Source organism: Odontesthes bonariensis, chromosome 16 (genome assembly GCF_027942865.1).
Source record: "Odontesthes bonariensis isolate fOdoBon6 chromosome 16, fOdoBon6.hap1, whole genome shotgun sequence".
In the NCBI taxonomy this organism is placed as follows: Eukaryota; Metazoa; Chordata; class Actinopteri; order Atheriniformes; family Atherinopsidae; genus Odontesthes; species Odontesthes bonariensis.
In genome coordinates this window covers 14,786,947-14,810,915 of record NC_134521.1, presented here as the reverse complement: position 1 = coordinate 14,810,915, position 23,969 = coordinate 14,786,947, and the positions used below count along the sequence as shown (strand labels likewise).

At 39.9% G+C, this 23,969-nt stretch overlaps 1 protein-coding gene across 1 annotated transcript in view; it reads left to right on the top strand.

Moving 5' to 3' along the window:
• Positions 1-23,676, top strand: part of flrt1a (fibronectin leucine rich transmembrane protein 1a) — a 44,342-nt gene extending 20,666 nt beyond the window's left edge. The window contains exons 2-3 of the mRNA XM_075487194.1: positions 9,517-9,774; positions 19,463-23,676. Coding sequence (XP_075343309.1) covers positions 19,551-21,593 — 2,043 coding nt within the window. The 5' untranslated portion in view covers positions 9,517-9,774; positions 19,463-19,550 and the 3' untranslated portion in view covers positions 21,594-23,676. The remainder of the gene's footprint in view (positions 1-9,516; positions 9,775-19,462) is intronic.
• Positions 23,677-23,969: the final 293 nt, after the last annotated feature.

The following is a 23,969-nucleotide window of genomic DNA, read 5'->3' as shown; positions in this document are numbered from 1 at the left end:
CAATGATTAGTGGAGCTCAGCGGGCAGAATATATCAGACTCAGCCGAAGCCATGAACCATTTCGGCCTGCAACTCTGCAATTTGTTTCCCACTTCCCATCATATAACAGCCTCAGTTTGACTGGCATGTGCAAGCTAGCAACACACATTGTCTTGGCTTGTGCATTTCCTGTTTTGCCTCCCATAGTGCGGTATATTTGAATTCATGATTGCTGAGAAGCTTGCAAAATCACATCTGCATGACTTGGCCTCTTGCAGGAGTGAGGTATAATGCTGTGAATATAATATGATTATACCTTATTTTCATTATCCTGAGACAAAATGCATCATGAAAGCTTGTTAGCAGAAATAGGACTCCAATAGGGAATCCATCTCCCCCTGTGAAAGCACATAGATGAATAGTCATTTGATATTCAATTAGGCTTTTAGACTATTGAAAAAGGAGTGTTTTTACGAGATTTTTGTTTTCTCATTTCTTGGATTTCCCCTTTGAGAAAAAAATACAGGTCAACATGAAGAAATAGCTTTTTTGTAGTTCAATTTTATGAATTTTAAGAGTTCTGTCACTTCTCGATCTGTGTAGATAAAGTCTGTCTTGCTTTTTTTAACATGACTGTTGATCAAAGGCCAGTGATTGCATGGACGGATACTCTCTGCAATAAGAGTCACAGAGTCCAAACAACAGCCTATTTTAGCTTTGGTGTTAAAGTTTCCCTCCTTATCTAACTTGCCATACGTGAGCACATGTTGTGTTCCACACCTTATCTTGATAGCGATCAAACATACAGTACATGAAACAGTATGTAGATGAATCTGCAAATGTCATTTCAGATGCTGGAGTTCCAGAAGTTGGCTGAAAAGCGTTTGAAATGCCCTTGCTCTAAAGTTATTACATTACTTTACTATACTAGAAGCATCATTGTTACTGACTGCAGCTCATGTCCACACCTGCAAATACTATTTTCAACATGTGTTGAAAAAAAACCCATCTGTAATATATTTATCTTTCAGGGAAACATATAATAGTGGTCATTTGTTCAAATACTGGTAGGAAAATGGGAAATAGGTGCAGCAAATCATTGATCATTCACAGATGGAATTAAAATATATAAGCTGAGGCAAAAACAAAGTTTGTACAATTTTAACAGATTTAAATGTCAATATTTGGTCTGAGCTCTTTTATTCTCCAACAGTCTGAACCCTTTTAGAAAAGCTTTCTATCATTTATTTAAGCAGTCTTCAGGAACAGTTCTCCAGGCTTCTTGAAGGACATTTCAAAGCTCTTCTGTGGATGTCGGCTGCCTTTTGTTCCGTTCTCTGCCAAGATGATCCCACACTGCTTCAATAATGTTGAGGTCCGGGCTCTGGGGAGGATTCATCCCTCCATCAGACCTGTTGCCACTGATTTTCAGGCCACTTCTTGTGTATTTTTGGCATACCTCAACCTTTTCGCCCTGTTTCCCTTCCTTAAAAATGGCTTCATTCTTCTGATGAGGCTTGGACCAACAATAGATCAACTGAAGGTCCAGATGCATCTCTCAGGCCTTGTGTCAGGTCTTTGATGTTTTTAAGTATGTTTGGATATGTTTTTTTGGGGGGGCCTTTTTATGCCTTTTAATGATAGGACAGTTGGAGAGAGACAGGAAGCAGGGGGCAGAGAGATGGGGAAGACATGCAGCACAGGGCTGCTTGGTGTGGGAGTCGAACCAGGGCCAGCTGCAGCGAGGACTGTAGCATCTGTACATGGGGCGGCTGCTTAAACCACTACGCCACCGACCACCCCCGTGGATAGTTTTTTAGTTCCGCCACTTTGTCCTCCATTTGTTCAGTTTCCTCATATTTTGAAATAACAACAATTTTTTTGTATTTGTAACTGGCTGCAAGTACCTAAAGATACTATTCAAAAACAGTTCTTTGCTCAGTTGTCTAATGCTGTATTTGCAGACAACTCTGGTTCATTCTTTGAGATTGGTGCCTTTTTTATTTTCAGGTGTCAGTGTTAAGGGACTTAATGAAGAAAAAAATGTAGTTAATATTGTCATTCTTCTGAAGATTGTCAGGCAATGTCAAAATAAAAACTTTGAAAGACCTTTAAAAGGCTCCATGGAAGCAAAATATTTTAAGAAATGAGGGGTGGCTCAAGACTTTTGCTCAGTACTGTAAAGATGTTTGTGTGTGTGCACATCCAGCCATCACTGAGCAACATTATCATTTATCTAAACTGAAGTCGTCTTTCTTGCCAAATTGCAGCTGTACTGATTTATTTTGTTTTAGCCTGTTTTTCGTCTTTACCCTCTCTGACAAGAATATCTCATATCTTTAGTATCAAATACTCTATTACTTTGGTCAAGAAGCAGTCCCTGATCGTGCATCCTTTTTGGGGCTAAGCATGGAGGGTTTTAAGTAATGCATGTCTACATCACTGAGGCTGAGGCAATACGCGTCTTGATGCTCTGCCAGCCATCCAATACTTACTTACCTAACTTACTTTAAAGATATAAAAGAATTGCAAAAAATATGAATATTTGATTCATCATTTTTAAAATGCTGGGTATTTTGACATGATTTGATTCAACACAATTTGATTTAGAGTCAATACAGCATGATGCAATGCAGCAGAATATGATGCTTTGCGGTTCAGTTTGGTGAAGATAGTTGATATCTCTGATTCTTCAGCAGGCAGCAAATTATATATCAATCAAAAAATGTCATATTTACATCAAATAAGCATCTCATTAAGTTGTTTCTATTTAGCTTCTAAAGAATTGTGTTGAAAAACAGATATTTACACAAGTCAAAGTGTAAGGCAAAAACCAGTCAAAAGGTACTGCAGAATTAAACCAGACTCTGACTTTGCCCTTCTTTCTATTCTGTCTCCAGTGACACAGTTTCCTGTTTAAAGCCAAAAAATGGTGGCATTTTACTCTCCAATCTCCTTGCTTGAAGTGCTTTTGTGGTTAGCCAGAGGTGAATCCAAAGGGAATGGATAGACAGACATTTCTACAGCCAGGCTGAGTTGCTGCTTCAGGTGAAATTTATTAACTTAACAGGCAACAAATTGCCTGTGTTCCAATAGCTGCACAGCATATTTTGCAGAATTCATGTCCATCCATATGTCCATTTTCTACCAGTTATCAGGTCCCCTACGGGTCACAAATGTCATGTATCTTGTCAAACTCTGCCTTTGGAAAATTACTGTTGCCTATCATTTGACTTGAAGCAGCTCGATGAATAATGTTTAGAATCCATTTTGAAGGTTTATCACTGTGCACTGTTGAATCCCTCTAAGCTTTTACAACTTTTTCTCTATTTTTTCATAGTTATGAGAGTGAACCCAAACTGTGAAAATGTGGTCTGAAACAATATGTCTAAAGCGGCTTTAACATGCTGAAAGGCCGCGAAGAGCGGTAGATTCAGATCATTCTCTATTGATTTATCACTGCTAGCAGTCCATTTCACACTGTTAACGTTGTTTTCACATTATCACTTGATACATTCAAACAAAGATTTTTGCTTATAGTTGCTTTAACATATTTCCTTGGCCTCTGGAGCATGCGAAGAAACATCACAAATAAAGAGATTAAATAACATTTGAGTGATGAATTGCCACTGAAAATAAAATGATATTTTATGCTGTTATTAAGCCTTTTGGTTTGCATGAGAAATGTCAAAGTAAATCCATGTATTAGAGGAAAACACTTTTAATCAGCTGCTGAGCAGCCAATCATACTGGTCTGGCTCATTACTGTCAAAGGCAGAGAGCATGAAAAACACGGTCGGCAGATTTAGTGACCTGGCTCCATCCCTGTGGGATGCATACACAGTTTTTATGGTAAGGGAAACAATTCATCATGGCGTAATTCATCAGTGGATAACTTTTAATTAATGTTCAAATGGGTGGACCTGTAAAACGCCAGCCTCAGTTCGCTAACCTCCCTTGAGTGTCCGCTCTGTTTGTTTCCTTCTCCTCACGTACTCACCTCTTCTTCTTTCTCTTTGCCCTTAAAGCGTGATTGGTCTATTTAGTCATCCGCTTTCACTCCAACACTACCCCACTCTATTTTCACAGCTTCTCCTCTCCTATCCACTCTATATTCTCTCCATGTTTACATTAGTTTTCACTGGCAGGTCCTTGTGGCTCAGGCCCTGCCAATATTTGTGTTTTGGTGAATGCTGCCCTCTATTTCCAGCATTTTATCATCTTAATATCTCTCCCTACCAGCTCATTTTTTCTGTCCCTTTGCTCTCCTCTGCCCTGCCTTGAATTAGGAATTCAAATTAAAGAAATTAGTGGAAAAGGACTCTTTTGGAAAGATTCAAAATGGAGCCATCACAAGCAAATTGGACATAGTGGGCCTTGATGTAGAAAAGTCTACTTAATAGCGTTGGGGGGGGGGGGGGGTCCAACAGATTGATTCTGAATGAAATTAAAGAGGACGAGGGGTAGAATGATATAGAGTTAATTGAGCATTACATACTGCATTACAGTGTCTCTTAATTAACCGTGTAAAAGCTTTCTTATTAGGACTGATACACTCCGCAGTTAACGAGGAAAGAGAGAATTCTCTTTCAGTTGTCATTGAGATGGTCCTCTGGGGAAAAAGTGAAACAGCAAAGCCCTGATTGGGAAAGAGCGAGGACAACTTTAGGACAATGATGAAGAAATATCCAACATAACTGTTGGTGTGGAATGATCTCTCTTGTGTGCTTTGTCTCAACTTTGTCAACACTATCGACACTGCTCTCCACCACCTCTCTGTCAGTGAATACGCGTTATGTGCAGCTGCGTTGAAAGTCTGATCACATCGCAGGGTATCGGTCTGTGTGAGAGCAGTGTGTGTGTCACATCACTTCAGCCTCAGGTCCTGCACCTATGCTGTCTATCACTAATGAACCACTGTGAGGTAGAAGCTATTTAAAATACGCAGACATATTCATTTGAATGTTTTAGTTGTACCCGCATGAATAAGGTAATTTAAGCATGCACAGAAGCAATGGAACTAAAAACCTGAATGTTGACAGGCGCACTGATTTGTTGGCAATCCAATTGCTACTTGACTGAATATCAAGTTTCAAAACATAGCATGAGATTTGGATGTATCATCTTTCTGTCTTAGGGAATGCTGAGGACCACGTTAGTCTCACATGTGCTCAAGAGCTCCTTGCATCTAAAATTTCTAGCTTAATTCATGGTTTGTAATTATTTTTCAATAGTATGCTGGTTTGAGTCATCTTGATTTAAAAGTTAAACCATAAAAGAGCAGCAAACGACTGCTTTTCATTTGAAGATATAGTAGTGTAGTGATTGTCATATCAAAGAGCGCAGTCACTCTCGCTCTGTCTTTTGTAATCAACAAGTCCTCTGATCAAAACAAGCGTGTAGGTCGTTGGTTTGTCCCCTTCAGCATGACTCATGTGAGCGTCTTCACACCAGAGCAGATGTCATTCTCAAGTCTTTCATTTAAGATGCCACAAAGTCCTCAAAAGGAGGGGTGGGGGTGTAATTATATACAAAAAATTCAAACATGAAATCGAGACCAACGTACGAAAACCTGTGACAAAACTTGATCTGGTTTGACTCTCAGAAACAGATCGTTCAAGAATTTTCCCCAATAAAGCGAACACTGTTTTTTTTTCTTTTCTTTTTTGAGTAAAAGAAATACAGATAAGATAATTATTAACAAATTTATGAATGTGACTTTTAGTACATTTTTACCTTGTTTTACATTTTTATCACTGCATTGAAGAATGTGTACAGCGTGTATATGATTAAGTATAGCTCGACATCTGTGTTGCAGTTATTTGAGGCTGCTCAGCCAGATCAGAGCTGCAGTGATCCAGATGGGAGACAAAAAGGTATTTGTGGGCCTGAGTCAGCAGATTTTACACCGCAAATCTGAAATAGCAGCTGCAGCACTTGGTTGTCTAAGATCAAACTAAATGTGGCTCTGGGTAGGAGAAACTGCACGGGTGTCACTATGATTGACGGCTCTTGTTAAGGGCAGGATTTCTGAGGGGAGAACAGCAGCTAAGTCTTGTCAAGGTCAGTCGGGAGGTGTTTGGCAGGAATCCAATTGGAGATTTCAGCTTGAAAATTGGAGATATGCAGCCCAACCTGTGTGTCAGGGCTGGAAATCAAAAGGTCAGTTAAGTGTCATAGCAATGATAGGAGGAATTATGGGATGTGGCGACAGAGCCAAGAGGTTTAGTGCAGAGAAAGAAGACCTATGTCTGACTATGTCGGACCTCTTTGGAGAGGAGGATAGAGGCTCTCTTGGGGATACCTGTAACACCTTTACAGTACAGGGGCTTGGTAGATGGTGAGTGCCTTCCAAAGCACCTCTCAACTGGTCTTGGATATCTACTCACCAACCAAGCCTGACTCCAGTTTTAAGTCAGCAACTTCTAATTTTATCACAATACTCTGCAGAAAGCAGTGAAATAACTGCATCATAGTTCCCTGTGATAAATTAGGACACTTCCCTGTTGTTGTTGTTATCCTCATATGTTATTGTTTGTAGCTGTTTTCTGAGGTGAGTTGAACATTAAGTACCTCACTAAGATAGCCTTTTTATTTCCCTTGTATGTCTGTTTGACTTGGCTCAGTATGCTGCTCTGCCACCTGGCTCTGAAAATTGTTTAATCACAACCCATCACTGATGATACTCCAGAATTTAATCATAGCAGAGGTTGCACTGTCTGCCCAATATGCAGATATCTGGCAACCATTGCATTTGTTAGTGTTCCAGTTCAGTGGTAAGGTTATATTTTCAACTCCAAATGCGGGTTTTCATTTGCACCTAACATCTGTGTTGAGTGTTTATGTGCGTCAGAGGTTTTCAGGCTGTGCAGCCCAGTTCCCTGGGCGGGTGTGACAGAGCTGTGACGGGGAAGCAGAAAGCCAGAGACATGAAAAAAAACACATAAAACCCTTCAGAAATGTGTAACGGAGCGAACAAGCACTTCCTTATGTTTCTATGACGGAGTGAAAGACAGTTGAGAAGGAGCTGCAGTGGACGAGTAGGTCCAGGATGTAAAATCAGAACGGTAAAATGTTCATTTCTGTTATGCTTCAAGACACAAACAAAAACACCCATAACTCCACAGTAATGTGTAACGTGGACAAATTTTAAGTTAATACAGCTCAGATCTGTGTGGCACCGCCCTCTTTCTGGTGGTAATGACAACGAAGATGTGATTTAGAGCAATTAAGCATTAACTTCCAATTTATTTACAGTGGTTTTGTTTCAAGACACACAAAAACACTCCCAAAACAGTTCCTTTTTTTTTTTCTGCCGACAGTCTGGCAAGCACTGTTGGGCCAGAGCTACACACTTCAGTGGACTAAATTTTGCAAATCTTCTATTGAATCTTAGACCTCAGTGGAAACGCAACAGACCCAGGGCTGGAAAAACAGCCCCGGGGCGTTTAAGTTCCAGGTGCTGTTGGTCGAATTGCACCCCAAGCCATTGGAAGGACTGCAGACCCTAAAACCCAAACCAAATAATAACTTATACACCTTTTTCTAACTCATGAATGATTTAAATCCAGACTCAAACAGTACGTGATATTTTTATTTTTACATTCAGTGGGGCTTATACTTCTCAAGGGTAATCCTCAACAAAGATACTTCACATAAAGAGAATTAAAGTCCAGCTGATAATGGATTTGTCAGGATAATAATGATTATGGAAACAAAATCAGAAATTGATATATTAGCTGAAAACTTTTTTTTTAACATATGTTATACATATATCTATGCGATCATTGTTGATCATTTACAACTTTCCAACAGCGCATTTAACAAACTAGATATAATAATTTTTTTAATTTAGGTGCAGTCATCAGCAACATCTCATAGAAGTAAGTGAAGGGATAAAATGTGTGAAAATGACAAATTAACAAGCTTCTCCTTTATTGCCTTGGTTGAAAGCCCCGCCCCAGTAGGAGGTAACAGCACTGCTGCTTTTATGAAAAGAGCGGAGATTTTTTCATGCCTTAATTAATTTAGCCTTAACAATCAAGTACTGGGGTCATTATTCTGGTCAGTTCATGCAACAAAGTCGCCACCTGAGGCTTCTGCACCACCTTCTCAGCTGTGATTTGAACTCTGCTACAAGTGGAGACTGCGGAGATTAATGTAAACAACACAGTCAGAGCTGCTCAGCTGGACAAGCATCTTTTCCTGCATTATGTTCTGTAAAAAAATACATCTATGTAGATAAGAACATATCAAAAAACATGTTCACTGTAAATATCAGGTGGCTGGAGTATTAGTCAGGCTCTGGATTTTTAAGTTTCTTTGTTATCAAAGCGACCAGTGAAACTAATTTAGTGTATATTTAATGGTGCCAGTTTGGTAATATAATTTCCACTGTACCACTGTTTCCATTACGGTATTTTGTTAGACAATGTAAACCCTACACATATATCTTGTGGAGCTTGCTTCTTCTTTGTTAAAGAATATGTACTCATTAATAGTTATTTCCATATTAAGCAGAGCCACATTAGAGGGTTTAAAAACACAAAAAACAGGTCTAGCATAGATACTAACATTTGATTAAATAGTTTTTAAATCATGAACAAGACATCCAGAGTTTTACCATTTTATTGAAATGCAACTCAACATATGAATCAGTTTATTGGGAAGAATCAGTTTTTTTTATCAGTTTTAGAAGTCTGATCAAATGAGGCTTGGTTTCACGGCGAGCAGAGTTATTTAGGCTGATCTTAAAGCCTAAAAGATCCTAAAGAAGGATGGTGTGCTGTCTTGTGTCACAACATCTTTCGTTTTGAGAGGAGACACGATCAGCATCAGTGTGCAAACGCGACGGGCAAAGGTGGCAGGAACTGCTGTGCAAAGTTTCACAGCCTCCCCTGGGAAATCAAGAGATGCATTGGATATTTGAGAGCTTCAGGAGTCATTGAATATTTTCTTTTCCAAAATAGCAGGTGTGATGGAGGTTGTGGAGGGAGAAGTCAGACAGAAGTGTGTTTTTTTCAGTTTAGGAGCAAAGATGGTGTGAAGTGGCTTTGCTGGAATATTTTCACATCATTGTTTCGCAGTTCAGTTTGATGCCGTTCTTGGAGCAGTTTCTTTGAAATTACTTTGGTGTAACAGCTTTTAGGTGTCATGGTGAAGTGATTATCAATTTAGCAGAAAGGAGCATAGTGTTAAGTGGTTTTATTTGCTCACTTTGTATTCTTTTCAATCGCAATCAAAATGCACATTAACATCAAGCTGTGTTTTTTATTCTTAGAGCAGAATAGAGTCACAGTCGTTGCATGTGCACATAGGATTTAGTTGGAGAAAAGATAATCTTAGTTTAATAAATTAAAAACAAATGACTTTAGCTTCCAACAAAAAAGTAAAAAAGGAAGAAACTTAAAGACTGTACATGGCATTCAGTATCAACACATGACTGTGACTCTAATGCAGTCACAGTTTCACACTTGACTGACACTGATGGTCACATACGATCTCTTGTGATTTTACGATCACTCTCTTTCTCCACAGGGAACAGATCTGGAGTCAGAAGTGACAACTAATCTACACTGGAGCTGAAAAGCTGAAAATGCAGTAGAAAGAGTCGGTCCTACAAAGAGTGAGAACACACTCCTACACGTCGCCAGCCTCAGCTTCCAAGAGTTTATGGACTGTATGTTGACAAGAGCTCAAGAAGATCCTGTTTGTAGACTTTAAAGGAATCGTGTCGAGTAGAATAGTGCAGATGGTGTGGCAGCACCGTCTATCCTGTCAGCCCCACTTCAAAAAGTAAGCTTTTTCTCTCTTATTTTTGATTCCTAAGCATTAGAAATACATGAGGTCTTACGCATTTAATATTTTACAGTGTAAGCAAACCATATAAGTATCAAAGTATTTTCCTGATTCGGATGCTCTTCTTGTGCTATTTTAACCCCAAAGGCACCATGTATAACTGTCATGAGTCACAGTGATGAGTATGTGTTTCGCTTAAGTAATTAATATCCTGAGAGAAACGGTTATAACAAAACGATTATCTAATTATTTCTACCGTCCAAGTGGATGCAGAACTATGTTGTCCACTACAGTTTCTCCTCAGGAAAAACAAGGCTTGGATCCAGTGATATATTGAGACGTCCTTTTACTAAAGATGTGCAACATGCACCAGAATTCAGAAAGTATCAGATTTTATTCGCCCAGAAAATGAAAACTTAAAAACTCACCATGTCTCAAATTCTATGTCACCTTATTGAGATTTTTATTAAAGAAAAACAACTAAAATATGTGAGAATTTAAAACTAGCGCAAGTACAGACAAACTAAAGGACCACTTTGACTTTAGTTCTTTCTCAAATGGCGGTAGTAATTAAATAAAACATAAACGCTTATTTACAGACACATAGAGAGCAATAAAAGCTTGATAAGCCCTCTATTTTTTTCCCTTTTGGGCAGGATGCCAAACAATGCAATCAGTAAAGATTTAAAAGCCAACGCCCATTAACTAAATGCAGTAACTAACAATTATCGTTCAATGCTTTGAGGTTTGTTTTCTGCTCCCGAACCAAAATATGTTCACTGACAAAGAATTATGCACCATCCTCCCTGCAGAAAAGAAACTGTTCTACTTAATATGTGATATTCCATGGGAAACACATCTTCTAATTCATCTATATGATTACATTTCTTATCTACATGAAGAGAAATCCAATATGGTCTGTGTTTTAAACCCAATCTTACAAGGCAGTGTAGAGTTATTGTGAGGTCGTATGTATTGTATTTTTTATTAAAAGTCAGGGTGAAGCAACTCAGGGTTCAAAGCAACTTTTTTTAAGACCAGAACACTCCCACATATCTGATATCTGATATCTCATGCAGTAGAAACCCACACATCCTGAGAAGTCATATTCAAGTGTACACGGCTTGGGGATCTTTTCTGGGCGTCGGGGGCGGCTCATATCTATTTCTCTTGTTACATCCGAAACAGAGATAGACTCATAAAGCATAAATCGTGACAGCGAAAGATCATTTCTACTGAGAAAAGCCTGCTCACACAGCTAGAAAGCAGTCAATTTGATAATGTTTTCTAACCTTGCAATTAATTAAAGATGTAATTTCCTTTGGAAAAAGTATTTTTTCACTAAACTGGATTTCAAATGGAGGGTCGTTGCCAACATTTATTACATGAGTCATTCAAATAACAGGATGTATGTTTTGAATAGCCAACAAACTTAACAAAAGCTGCACAAAGACAAAGAGGCAGGAAGACAAACAGAGAAGAAGCTGCAAAGTATAAGCAAAACAATGGAATGCAAAAACAAAGCCACAGAAAGAAAGATGAAAACATTATGAAATGCAGGTTGACAATTTAGGCATTTGCTATTATTATGAATGACACTGACTGCTGATGAGCCAGTTAAACATGAAAGGATGACAGAATTGTAAGGCACAACGAGGCAGACAAAAATGGGTCTAAGTCAGCTCAGCTGCTTTATACGTAAGTGGAGAAACTGCGACAGGGAATTCAAGGACAAAATGTGTGCCTTGGAAGTGAAACTCAAAACTGCCTTTGTTAAACCCCTGCAGACTGAAATTTAGTCCTCAGGCATCCAGGCAGAGCATGTAAATATGTGCACAGAGTATTTGATTTTGGAAAGTAAAGTATGGAGTTTGATGTGTAAATTTTGATAAGAAAGTACAGATGAGAATATGGAGATTCAAGTCTCTGAGAGACGGATGAGGAACATGGTGACCTGAAAAATGAGATGATAAGATAATGATACCAACGTGATGGAGACTGGGGAAAGATTGGTCCAATTGAGCACTGACATGAGTTTTTCAGCAGGTTTTATCAGTTAAACAGAAACTTCTCTTGAATTCACCCCCACATCATGAGACGGATGTCTTGTGCATGTTTGAGTCATGTTGTCCTTTATATGTGTTCATCCCAGTCATGTTCTGCTTCACTCTGTAACATAGAATAACCGAGATGAACACAGTTAATTATTTAACTTGAATTGCGTGTTTCCCCTATTTCAGTGAATTATTCAATTAACATTAATGCTGTGCTGCCATCATGTTTACATCCACTGAGGGAGAAGAAGCTGTAAGCAGAGGATTTTCCAGGATTGTCCCAACTCGTAGGAGAGAAAACAAGCTGGAAATTTAGGGCAACTTAACCAATCTTGATATGGATCCCAAAAGTGAAAAAAGATTAATAATCATCAGTTCTGTCAGAACCACTCTCGTCAAAACGAGACGAGAACAGAGATGAATTTCAGAAGCTTATTCTGAATGCATACAATTTATGTTTGGCGGTATGGCTCTGTTCGGAGGAAGTTCCCGACTTTCCCATGAGCTCCATGGAAGCCAAGACAGGGAACAGCAGCATCCTCAGGTGGAGTGCCTTCCATTTGCTGTAAAGGCAACAAACCCCCTAGAACAGAGCAAGCAACAATGAACAACAGTATGACATTGTTTGGCAATGAGAGTCGGTGGAGCAGGGGAGGTGGTGGGTGCAAGCAGAGAGCAAAAAAAAGCAGTGACAGCAAACCAAGTTTAAATGAAGTGCCCCAAATGCCAGCATCCAATTGCGAGCATCAGCTGATTACCCATTGAGCGCAGCTGGCCATAAGGGTTGGGTCGGCGTCAGCCAGTAGGCAAAGGGCGCGTTGACTACGTGGTCTGCCAGAACTAACGCGATGCTCCATTTGAATAAAATAAAGACAACGGCAACATATGATTATAGAATAAAACACAGAATAAGAACAGATCACTTAAAACTATAAAATATGTAAATGTTAAATATTTAGACTTTTAATCTTAGATAGTTGTTGTATAACTGTAATTGTTACACAAGTTGCTTATGAGGACTGGTTGTAAAGCTGAAACAATCAATTTATATTCATGCGTTTTATTATATCGTAGCTTTTACTTTGTTTTGAGATCATTTTCAGTTGTTCATACATGACCGGCCTCCAAAATGGCTGTCGAGCATAAAATAACAGTAAAGGTGTCGGGAATACATAGAGGTTTTCTATCTTTTCTTTTTTCCTCCGTGATTTCTAAGATTCATTTGAACCCTCGATGCACAGCTTTGTTTTGTGACTGGATAGTACGGCTCCCACAGCCCTGTGTTTATATCACAACTTGTCAGGGTTGGCTTCAAATTGAACCAATTAAGCTAACCAACCTCCCTCTCGCTGTCTCTCACAATTGAAAAAAATCCAATCAGAGCTGTTGCTGAAGCGTGACAACCTCAGGCTGACTGCTTCACTTAAAGGAGGAAGACAAATTTGCACTTATATCTCCCATTTAAAATGACCAAGTGCATTTCCTCAAAAGTTAGCTCTTCCTGAGATTAAACTGTTTCCTCTGTTTTATGTTGCAGTAGCATTAAAAGCAGACTAGATCAATTCTGAAGCCACTGAGACCTTGATCAAAGTCCGCATTCATGACCACAGACAGTTTTACACATCTAAAGTTTATTTGCCAGCTACTCTGCCAAGCTCACTCTGTCTCAGAGCATCGTGCACCCATGTGGCACATCAGTACATCTCCCAGTAAAAGCCCTGTTTGTAAAGTATTTGGTTCTAAAAGTTCAGCTGCTTCAAAGCAGCTTGCCCTGGCCTTCCTTATCTCATGTTTTCCTTCCTGTGATTTGCCCGGGTTGCTGTCGTGGTGGTCCACCCTAGAAAGCAACAGCCTCTGCATTCCAACAACAAACAAACGTAGAAAATGTTTGTTTGAGTAGTCATTTCATATCAGAAAGGCAGCTGAGGTGGAAATCTGATTTTAAACTAGAGTAATGCTGTGTCCAAAATCACTAGCTCATTCGCTGATACCCACTGATGACTGTATGTGTGGTTGTATGTAGAGGACTTTACATTATAGTGAATTTTGAATTGTGACATGACAGGTGCGAAAAGAATTCATGGATCTACTATCACGGTGCTTTGTTGGATTGGAGTAAATGTTTTTAACATGGGACATTTATTGTTGAACTTAGGGTCAGATCCCGTTAAGGTGACTTACTCCTCTGTAATACCCTTAAAGAACCTGCTGAATTACATTATTGATCAAGGCTTTGTGGAATATCTCAAACAAACCCTCCCAAAAAGCCTGTCAACATGTGTAAGAGTTGATCCTCGCTTTGCACAGAAAGCAGGAGTCTGCTGCTGCAAGGAGCTGCTTGTTAATGCTGAAAGGTTTTACTTGCAATATGGCTCTCCTGAAGATGGAACATTGAGCAAAATGAATTCAGGCACAGCAGCAGCTGCAGTAGAGTGGACAGGGAATCATACTGGTAGCATGACAGAACGCATTCTGGTGCTGTACAGTTAAAACACAATATAGTGCTGTGGAGCTATATATTGAGTCACCTTAGGGCCCTAAGAACTGAATCGGCACCAGTAAACAAAATTTCCCTCGAGCTGAACCCCCAACCATGAATCATGAGGGGAACGATGAAGCGGCTGTACAATTTTACTCCTTATTTTGCAGAAACATATTTAAAATCTTTATATAATAAATAGACAAAGTGAATTTCAAATTAATATATATATATATACACATGTATATATATTTATATCCCCGACATCTATACGGCAGAAACATCTAACTGCCTGTGAAAGTGTTTCCACTGTTATAAGCGCAGAGCTGAATAATGCACAGGTCTCCCTTTAGCTAAATGTTCTGGTTCCAGTCTAATTTTGCATGCATGTTGTCTATTTAATTTCAACAGAACTGATTTTCCTTCATGCTCTGTTCATACAGAACAATAGACGATGTTGACAGAGTGTAATATGTCTAAGCCCAACTCAAAATGCAGATCTTTTTTTTCATTCTAGGAAAAAGAAAGACTATTTAACTAAAGTAAGAGATAAATATTTCTTTATGACATAAACAGCTAAGTTAAAAAAACAGCTGAGTTCAAGTCAAATCAATCCTCCATTGCAGGAAATCGGGGCATAAACCAAGAATAAAAGGAGTTAGATGATATGAGAGCAAATCCATTACTTCCTGTTATTCAATCTGCCTCAGCAGTATATTCATGTTGCATGTTTTCAGAGAGGAGATGATGATAGAGATTTAATAGGATTGCAATGCACTGGTAGATCAAATAATTCATTATTGATGAATAATCACATGCAAAGGAACTCATTCTGAAAAGGTGTAAGGCCGTGAATACAGACAGCATTATTCATAACACTTAAGCAGTATTAATGTTGTCACAAATGTGTTTATTTTACATATAGGGGGCAATATAGACTTTTGTAAGTAGTATTCCATATAGTTCAGTACAGTTTGAAGATTAGAGTGCAATCATTCAAAGATTCAGAGTATTACAGGAAACCCCACAGCTTCTATGATTGACCAAACTGACTAAGCCGTACTATCCTGTTCTAATTTTTTTCCATCTCCAATCTCTTGATTTATCTCTATCATCACTCTAACCGAGTTGTTTTGTATCATCTTGCTCACATGTTGAATTCATAAATCTAAAATGTGATCCATGGACGTGCCGTTTAAGATAAGCTGTGGGCCACAATTATATTTTCCTGGCCATGAGTGAAGTAGATTTCCTGATACATCAGCAGCGTTTTCGGCCATTTGAAATCCAGTTTTCCAGATTTCTTAGCTTCATCCCTCCGTGGGGGTTTTAGTGGGGTGATGGGATCCAAAGGTCTTGCTAAAAGCTGCTTTCTGTCACTCTCTCTGCCTTCATGTCTGTTCTTTATGCAAATTGACCAATCTTTGGGTTACAGTATTAGATTGGGAGTTGTTGTGTGTACTGTACTCTGCCCGAGGCGGATGGCTGTCTGGCTCACACATAACCCCACATCCCTGCTCTACTTCCCCGCCACTGTTAACTGAAACGTAGTTTGCAGCCATAGATTGTCCACATGTGGGCTAATGCTTTCAATTTGGTCATGCATGGACAGACAAACAAAGAGCACAGCACAAAGAGCTGTAAGGAGCTCTTTATGTTTTTGCATCATTCTCGGATTGAAAAAGAAAAATGAGCAACCACGAGGCGGAAAAAATAAATATATAAAATGTGTGTCTGCCACTCTTTGTGGTGCCTGCCTAATCCAGAGAATCACAGCTCAATATGTTCTATTAATCCCTCTTCCTCTCTGCACCACTTCAATCTCACACCACATCTATCATGTTGGGTGTGGGCTGACCCAAATACTCCAGTGTTCAAGAGACTCGCTGCCAAAGCTCTTGGGATTCAAAAGTCATCCATTCTTTAGCACTACTCAGACTCTATCTCTCACACACGCAAAAAAAAACACACAAACCTGCTCACATTGAAACCATTTATAGCAAAACACAGCGTATATACTCCTTCCTTGTAATAAAATGAATCAATATCAAACTGCATAAAGTAACGATCTATAGCTTTTAAATTTTGTATTTTATACTTCAGGTTCCACTTAAAGTGCACTGACTCCACTTTGCTGTGTCAAGGAGACTGAAGTGGAACTAGACACAAAAGGGATTAGTGGGCAGCAGTTGAATTGAATTGTGGCTGTGAATATTTTGTGGAGCTGGGGACACTGCACAGATGTGTCTCTTATTCCATGTCTGACAAAGTTCCATTATCAGTGACTTGCATGAAACTGAAACTTGAGCTAGAACGAAAGAAAGACAAGAACCTGTCAAATATTGCATGGAAACTTGTGACAGCAGAGCTTTTATATGTAGGTACCTGCAGTTATCTGCCTCGTCGGACTTTGCAGAAACATGTAAAACAGTATTTACAGAGAATGGGAGAGTGAGCATATTGTGAATAAGTTATTACCGCAAACTGATGACAATTGTGGTGTAGTTTCATGACTAAAACTGTGTATGCAGAAAGGCAGAAATGTGCATATGCATTATTTTCTCCAGACTTGTAAAGCTGTACGTACATTTTGTTCTCTTTTATAAATCTTAATTATTGTGAAACTATTAGGGTGCGTGCACAAACCTGATTTCCATTCTCATTTTTAGCTATGAATGGATGTGGACACGTCCCTAATTAGCATTTGCATTTGAAAATATTGTTTGCATCACGACGTGATAAGAATAGACATGATTTTGAAAGCAAACAGTAGGAAGAAGTGTCTCAGTTTCACTCTCATCGGGGAAGCAGAGAAAATTATACCTGCTTTATCTGTTGATCTCATCACAAACTAGACAAAAACTGCTGAATGGTAAAAAGTAACAGAAGCGATCAGCACTGAAGCCGAGCAAAGGACCCCACGGAGGTAAAAAAGATTGTGGACGAGAGGAACTGTGGTTTTAAATCAGAACTATGAGAGGAGAAGCAGCAACTTCAGCTTTATCTGCAACATTTGAACAGTCTGTTTCTTATTTGTTCCTCAACTTTGGTCTGTGGGGGGCCACTGCCCTGCTTGTTTTAGATGTTTCCCTGATTCAGCACACCTGACTCAAATAAATGGATCATTAGCAGTTTTGTGCAGACTTTGAGGAGAAGAACCATTTCATATGAATCAGGGTGTAAGCAGGGCAGTGGCACTGTTGTACAGTCCAGTCTTGTGTAGAGATGATCAGAAGCGAGACACAAATGTACGGATAGATATTGGTATGTTGGCTGTCTTTTTACACAGCCTTAGCTTAAAGCAATGCATGAGCAATCTTGTTCCAGGATATCAGAACAATCTCTAAATATTGGTCTCTGTTTAAAGCCTCATTAATAGGGTCCTCCACTGCCATCACACACAACCGTCATGCACAAATGCAGTTATTTGAATAGCTCAATTTGAATAAGGAGCACACATTCTTCCAGTTTGTTTGGAGGAAAAGGTGTTTTTGTATGTACGCATAGTTTATGCACATTGTGTCCTGAAAACGATTTTCTTGTCTTATTATATCACTTTTCAATTGTAGACATTCAGTTGTTTTTGTTTGTTTGACACAAAATTGCTTTCTTTCAACTCAACATCTGTCCAGGGTCCAAGCCACACGTTTTTTTTTTTTTAGATTAGAAGTAATCAAATGTTATGATCAATAGACATAAATATCTAGATATGTTTGATAGTTAAACTCTGAAATATAATAACAAATCCTTAAAATGCCAACTAATGAACAACCATAATTCCAAGACAAAATTTTCATTTTTGAGAAGAATTTACTAAATATTTGGACTGATAAATGACAGACTAAACAAATTTTTTCACTAAATGATCCCTGTCCTGCCATGGCGCAACAATTGCTGGTGTGTTTGAGGCCGTTTGCTTTTAAGCTTAAATTTCTTCTTTTTTTTTCTCAAATGAGCAAAATGTCAGCCAAGTCTGTTCTGATAGATTTTGAATAAGACCATTCCGGCTAATATTTGCAAATCCACATCGAACAGATTCAACTCTCAGCAGAGTTGTCATTTATCTGGTTGGTTAACACTCTTGAGAATCTTGTAATCTCCATGAGAACCGACGGACTCTGGCAGATCGGATTTGTGAGGAAATCAATACTGCGGCCTGTATGTGTTTGCTGCTGTGTGAGCCTGAACAGTTTGACTAATGACACTGGTTATTGAAGACTGGGATGGGCTCAAGTTGTCACAGACAGTTTTGCAATTTACCGGTTTCCAAATCTCTGTTGTCAATTCTGTGCTCACTGTTAGTGGTGTCTCTCACCTAATCAGTAACAACAACAAATCATGATGCCAATCAAGGTCTGAGTACAGCTTATGTCGATTTCCATGACACAATTATGGTGGCTGCACCCAGTTAATTAGCTGACAAATCATCTGCATTCAGGTGCAGATTAAATCTTTGTATTACTATTTTATTGCACTTACGTGCCATCTTGACTGCCTCATGACTATTGACTTGCACTAAGACATGTTCTTCTTCCTTGATAATGAAAAGTATCCTCAGCTCTGCCTGGCTGTAGCAGCCATCTGCAGGCAGCTCCTAATGTAGTTATGGAGCCTCTCAAGATCTCTTAAATAATTTAGAAGTAGAGAGTATTCTCAAGACTTCATATTTACCCACAAGGCTTAACTCTAAATGCGAGATTGGATTTGTCAATTCCAGAGTCGCTTTTCTTGAGACAAAGTATTTGCTTGATGTAAACGTTCAGAAAAGCACACAGCAAAGTTTACTTTTAAACCTGTGTGTAATTTTGGATTACTGCTGTTCATTTTTGGCTGTGCAGTTGTTCTTTTGGCTTTCAGTCAATTGCTTGTTTTGGGAGACCAAATCCATCCATGTGTGCACATGTCCCTGATTATATGAATATTAATTGTGGACAAAAAACTTAATTTTATTTCTGAGTGCAAGATATCTCTCTTTAGACACAATAACTATAGCATATTCCTTGATTATCATATGAAAAACACCATTAAAATATGCAATTAAGTATTTCTGAGCTCATTAAACTTAATTGGACTAATCCCAGTTTTCATCTGCAACTGTTATCTAACTCATTTATGCATCAGTGCTAAGTGTTATTTTCTCTTTCTCTCTCAGGGTGGAGGTCACAGGATTCCAGCTCAGCGCAGCAATTTGAGGATTAACACCACACTTGGAAAGAGAGACAGTGCTTTTGTTCACCATAATGGCACCTGTATGCAAAGCCAAACTAGGGACCTGGCTCCTAATGCTGTTTGTTTTTTGGACAATACATATTGGCATGCTTCAGTTTGCTGCAGCTACAATACAAGGGTATATTGGAGACATAGATATGACATGCCCATCTGTGTGCAGGTGTGATGAGGACTTCATCTACTGTAACGATCGCGGGCTGAGCTCCATCCCATCACTGCCTCCTTCTGCATCTGTACTTTACCTTCAAAACAACCACATAAACAACCCAGGCCTTCCCACCTCATTAGAGCATAGTCTTTCTGTCCGTGTGGTCTACCTCTACGATAATGAACTGGATGAATTTCCCATGCACCTGCCACCATCTGTGCGTGAACTGCATTTGCAAGACAACAACATTCGCACTATTCCTCGCAGTGCCCTGGCTCGGATGCCCTTGCTAGAAAAGCTCCACTTGGACGACAACTCCATTTCCACTGTCTCTATTGAGGATCAGGCCTTTGCTGACAACCCACGGTTGCGATTACTTTTTCTTTCACGCAACCACCTGTCCAGTATCCCCTCAGGATTACCTGCCTCTCTTGAAGAACTTCGTCTAGATGATAACCGGATCTCTACTATTCCGACCCATGCCTTCCGAGGTCTCGCCTCACTTAGATGTCTTGTCTTAGATGGTAACCTTTTGGCAAACCAGCGCATTGCTGATGACACATTCTCCCGGCTTTCTAACTTGACCGAGTTGTCCCTAGTCCGCAACTCCCTCCAGACCCCACCTGTCAACCTGCCTAGTGCCCATCTACAGCGACTATCTCTGCAGGACAATGCTCTGACTCATATGCCTCGTGGTTCCTTGGATGGCATGCACAGGCTGCAGAGGCTGGACTTGTCAGGAAATAACCTGACTACACTTCCAAAGGGACTATTCAAAGACCTTGAGAATCTTGGTCAACTGCTAGTGCGCGGAAATCCCTGGCACTGTGGCTGCAATCTGCGTTGGCTGTACGACTGGTTGCATGCCCGAGGTAACTCTATCACTGTCAGGGGTCTAACTTGCCAAGGGCCTGACAGGGTGCGAGACATGGCTTTGATTGATCTGACCAGTGAAATGGAGGAATGTGAGGTAGTGAGGATAACAGGGACTAAAGACAAAGTGGCTGTCGGTGGTGCTGAGAGTTCTACCACGAACACCCCTCCACAGGGCTCTCTTTTCACCTTGCGCTCAAAGCGACCTGGCCTAGGTTTTCCTGACTCTGGCTTAGACTACACTCTTAGCAGCAGTGGTGTGGGAAAGAGCTTGGCCCTAAATGTGAAACCTCTGTCTCACAACAGCATCCGTGTTACATGGAGTGTGGCTCAGCCAAGCTCGTCATTCAGGCTGAGCTGGCTTCGACTTGGTACTGGGAACGCCATGGGATCCATTACAGAGACACTCGTCCACGGTGATCGTCGGGAGTATCTGCTTACCTCCCTGCAACCGCACTCCAGCTACATCATCTGTATGGTGCCACTGCCTGCCAGTTCAGAAAGCAAAGGCACAATGTCTGGCGAGGCTGACTCTGATGCTTTAGTTTGTGCAAAAGCTGATACATCAGACCATAGCCCATTAGAGGAGGAGGAGGATGAAGACACACAGCAGATTACCATGCTGCCCCTTGCAGGTATTATTGGTGGGGCTACTGCCACGGTATCTTTGGCTCTTATTTTTGGTGTCTTTTGTTGGTATGGACATAGGACTGGCCATTTGTGTACCCGTGACCACTATACTCGCAACAGTTCAAGAAAAAGCAAAAGTTATGATGATTATATTGAATCTGGCACCAAGAAGGACAATACCATCCTGGAGATTCATGGCCCAGGGTTACAGATGACACCTATGGCAGCTTGCCAGCCAATGCAGCCGAAACCCCTACGAGAGGATTACATCATTCATACCATATTCCCCTCCAATGGCACTGGCTTATACAAAGGTTCCAACCATGTTTCTAATGCAGGACATGGCACCAACCGTGGCTATAGAGAAGGAGGAATCCCAGATATAGACTACTGTTACACATGATGTATTGCACCAGATGCTGTTCATAGTGTAATTGGAAAACTGTATAGGTGCACAATTTCCCTTGGCATCGACACTTCTGAAGCACCCCTCTGTGCCTTCTTCTTCTGGTCTCCCATTCCAAATGACCTGCTGTTCACTACACTGGAAAAACTGGATGTGAATAACTGGAACTAAAATTGTGTGGGAACAGTTCACTGCAGGGGCCGGCAGACAATGCCCCAGATGTAAATGCACAGCTGAGTGTTTCTCACCATCTATGTATTGGTCTGTGTATGGCTATGAGTCCTTTTTTTCTCTTTCCCTGTGATATGAAGGCAAAGAATGTATCCTCAGTGGAAAGGTCAAACTTAGTGTGGGTGAAGGGAGAGTTCCTCATTCACACATGGGAACCAGGACAGTTCCAAATGCTTTCAGTAATGAAGAGAAACAGACATTTTTGGTACTCATTTCCTGCTCACAAGTCACACAGTATGTAGTCTTATTAACTCATTGTTCCAAATGCCTCAACTATATTGATATGCCCTACCAGCTATCCAAGGAAAGGGCTTTGTAAAGCTGTGAATTGTTCTATTTCAAACAACCCAGTAACCACTTGTCTTAAAGTAGGTTTGTTATTACCTTACTCAGTAGATGGCAGGGTTAAGATCACATAAGGGCTGGTCAGCCTTGTTTATACCTCTTGAGATTGTTCACCTGAGATCAGTATTGCAGTGTTGCATCACATGAATTGCAACTCAAGCGTGTAGATAATTTACTTCGATACCGACTGGGCTGTGTTTGAAAAAAATGCTTTGCTATTTTTATCAGTGGTTTGTTTAGTAATGAAAATCTGCACAGCTCCTATTATTTATTTATTTTTCCCTTTATGAGATGGGTTTTATCTCTGCTTAAACAGCTTAATATTATTTTCACCCTCATGTTTGCCATTATTGATGAAACCTAGCTCTTGATGGAGACAATGGCTTTGTCTTTTCTGAACTACAAGTGAAAAAACATATTGATGGCTGTTTCCAGGTTATGTTAAAAGAATCAAAGTCAATTTCTGATTGAGACTGCTTGTATTATTATGTCATTTTAAAATTAGACATCACCCAGACTAGCATGTCAGCCCACTGAGACAAAAGAGATCAACCTCAATCGCTCTTTTCCAATGTTGTGCCTGTGTGCTTCACCTGTGATTTCAGTTGCCATAATTTGTTTTCGAAATGTTTCCCCAATGTTCTGACAGACTGGACAAAATACCAATGTGGATCCTTCTGCTGGAGGCAGACTTCTATGAGTGAGCTTTGAGATGAGGCCGAGAACTGTGAGTGCAACTGAGGAGACACAGACCGCAACACTGTTGACCTACACTGTGGGGCGACGGCCGAGCTGTGTGGGTGGGTGGATGGACAGTTGGGGGAGGAAAGCTGGGAGGTGGGGTGACTCATCAGTGACTGGAGTTCATTGATGTTTGTTTTAGCAACGCAAAAGGCCTCCACTCATTCCACCTCTTTTATTACTGAGCAGCACTAAAAATTTAAATGTATTAGCACTTAGCAGGGAAGAGGAATAAATATAATGACAGGAATGGGGAGATGGAGGGTACATCCCCATGCACTGACAAAGATAGAGGATTGATGGTTCCTGCACAGTCAGGTTCACCCATGCATAAATCTGTATGTCATACCTAGCTCTTACCCTTGGGTTTAATATTGTCCATCAGTTGTTTACCACTGTGTTGCTTCCAAAAGGGAAACCAATTGTGCTTCCTTGACTGTTCTGTCTGGCAGAGTTTTACACAATGCCAGAGAATAAGTCAGTGGAATGTATATTTTAACTTGCACCCAAAATTACTGGCTTAAAAAAGTCTTACTGGCCTGGCTAATTCTGTTTTGGGAATGTTAATATAGTGTTATTCTTCTTTTATAGTGAGTCTATTAAAGATGCATACTTCCTCTTCATTTGTATAAATAAAATCATGGCCACAGCCACATGAATATTTTTTCTGGTGAAATTATAGAAAGTAATGGTGCCATAACGTTGCGTTAAAAAAGAATATGTGAACCTGAGTATGTGTGGAATTTGCTTTATGAATTCATCTTCCGAGGGGATCAATAAAAGTTTTATAATCTTGTTATTACTGCAACTTGTCATTTCACCTCATGCCCAGGGAGATTGTCTATTTACAGCTCTAGAAGAATTGGTGGGGACAAATTTCTATTCTAATAAGCTGACTTTCATACAGAAACTAGAGCCACACATTGTTTTTGTTTGATGAGGTTAGTAGTGCTATAATAAAACCAATTACAGCCTGAAGCCAGATGCTTAGAAGCAGCTGAGACAATGAGAAAGAAATGAGAGGACCTAATGGCTTTGGTCACGCCTGACATTAGT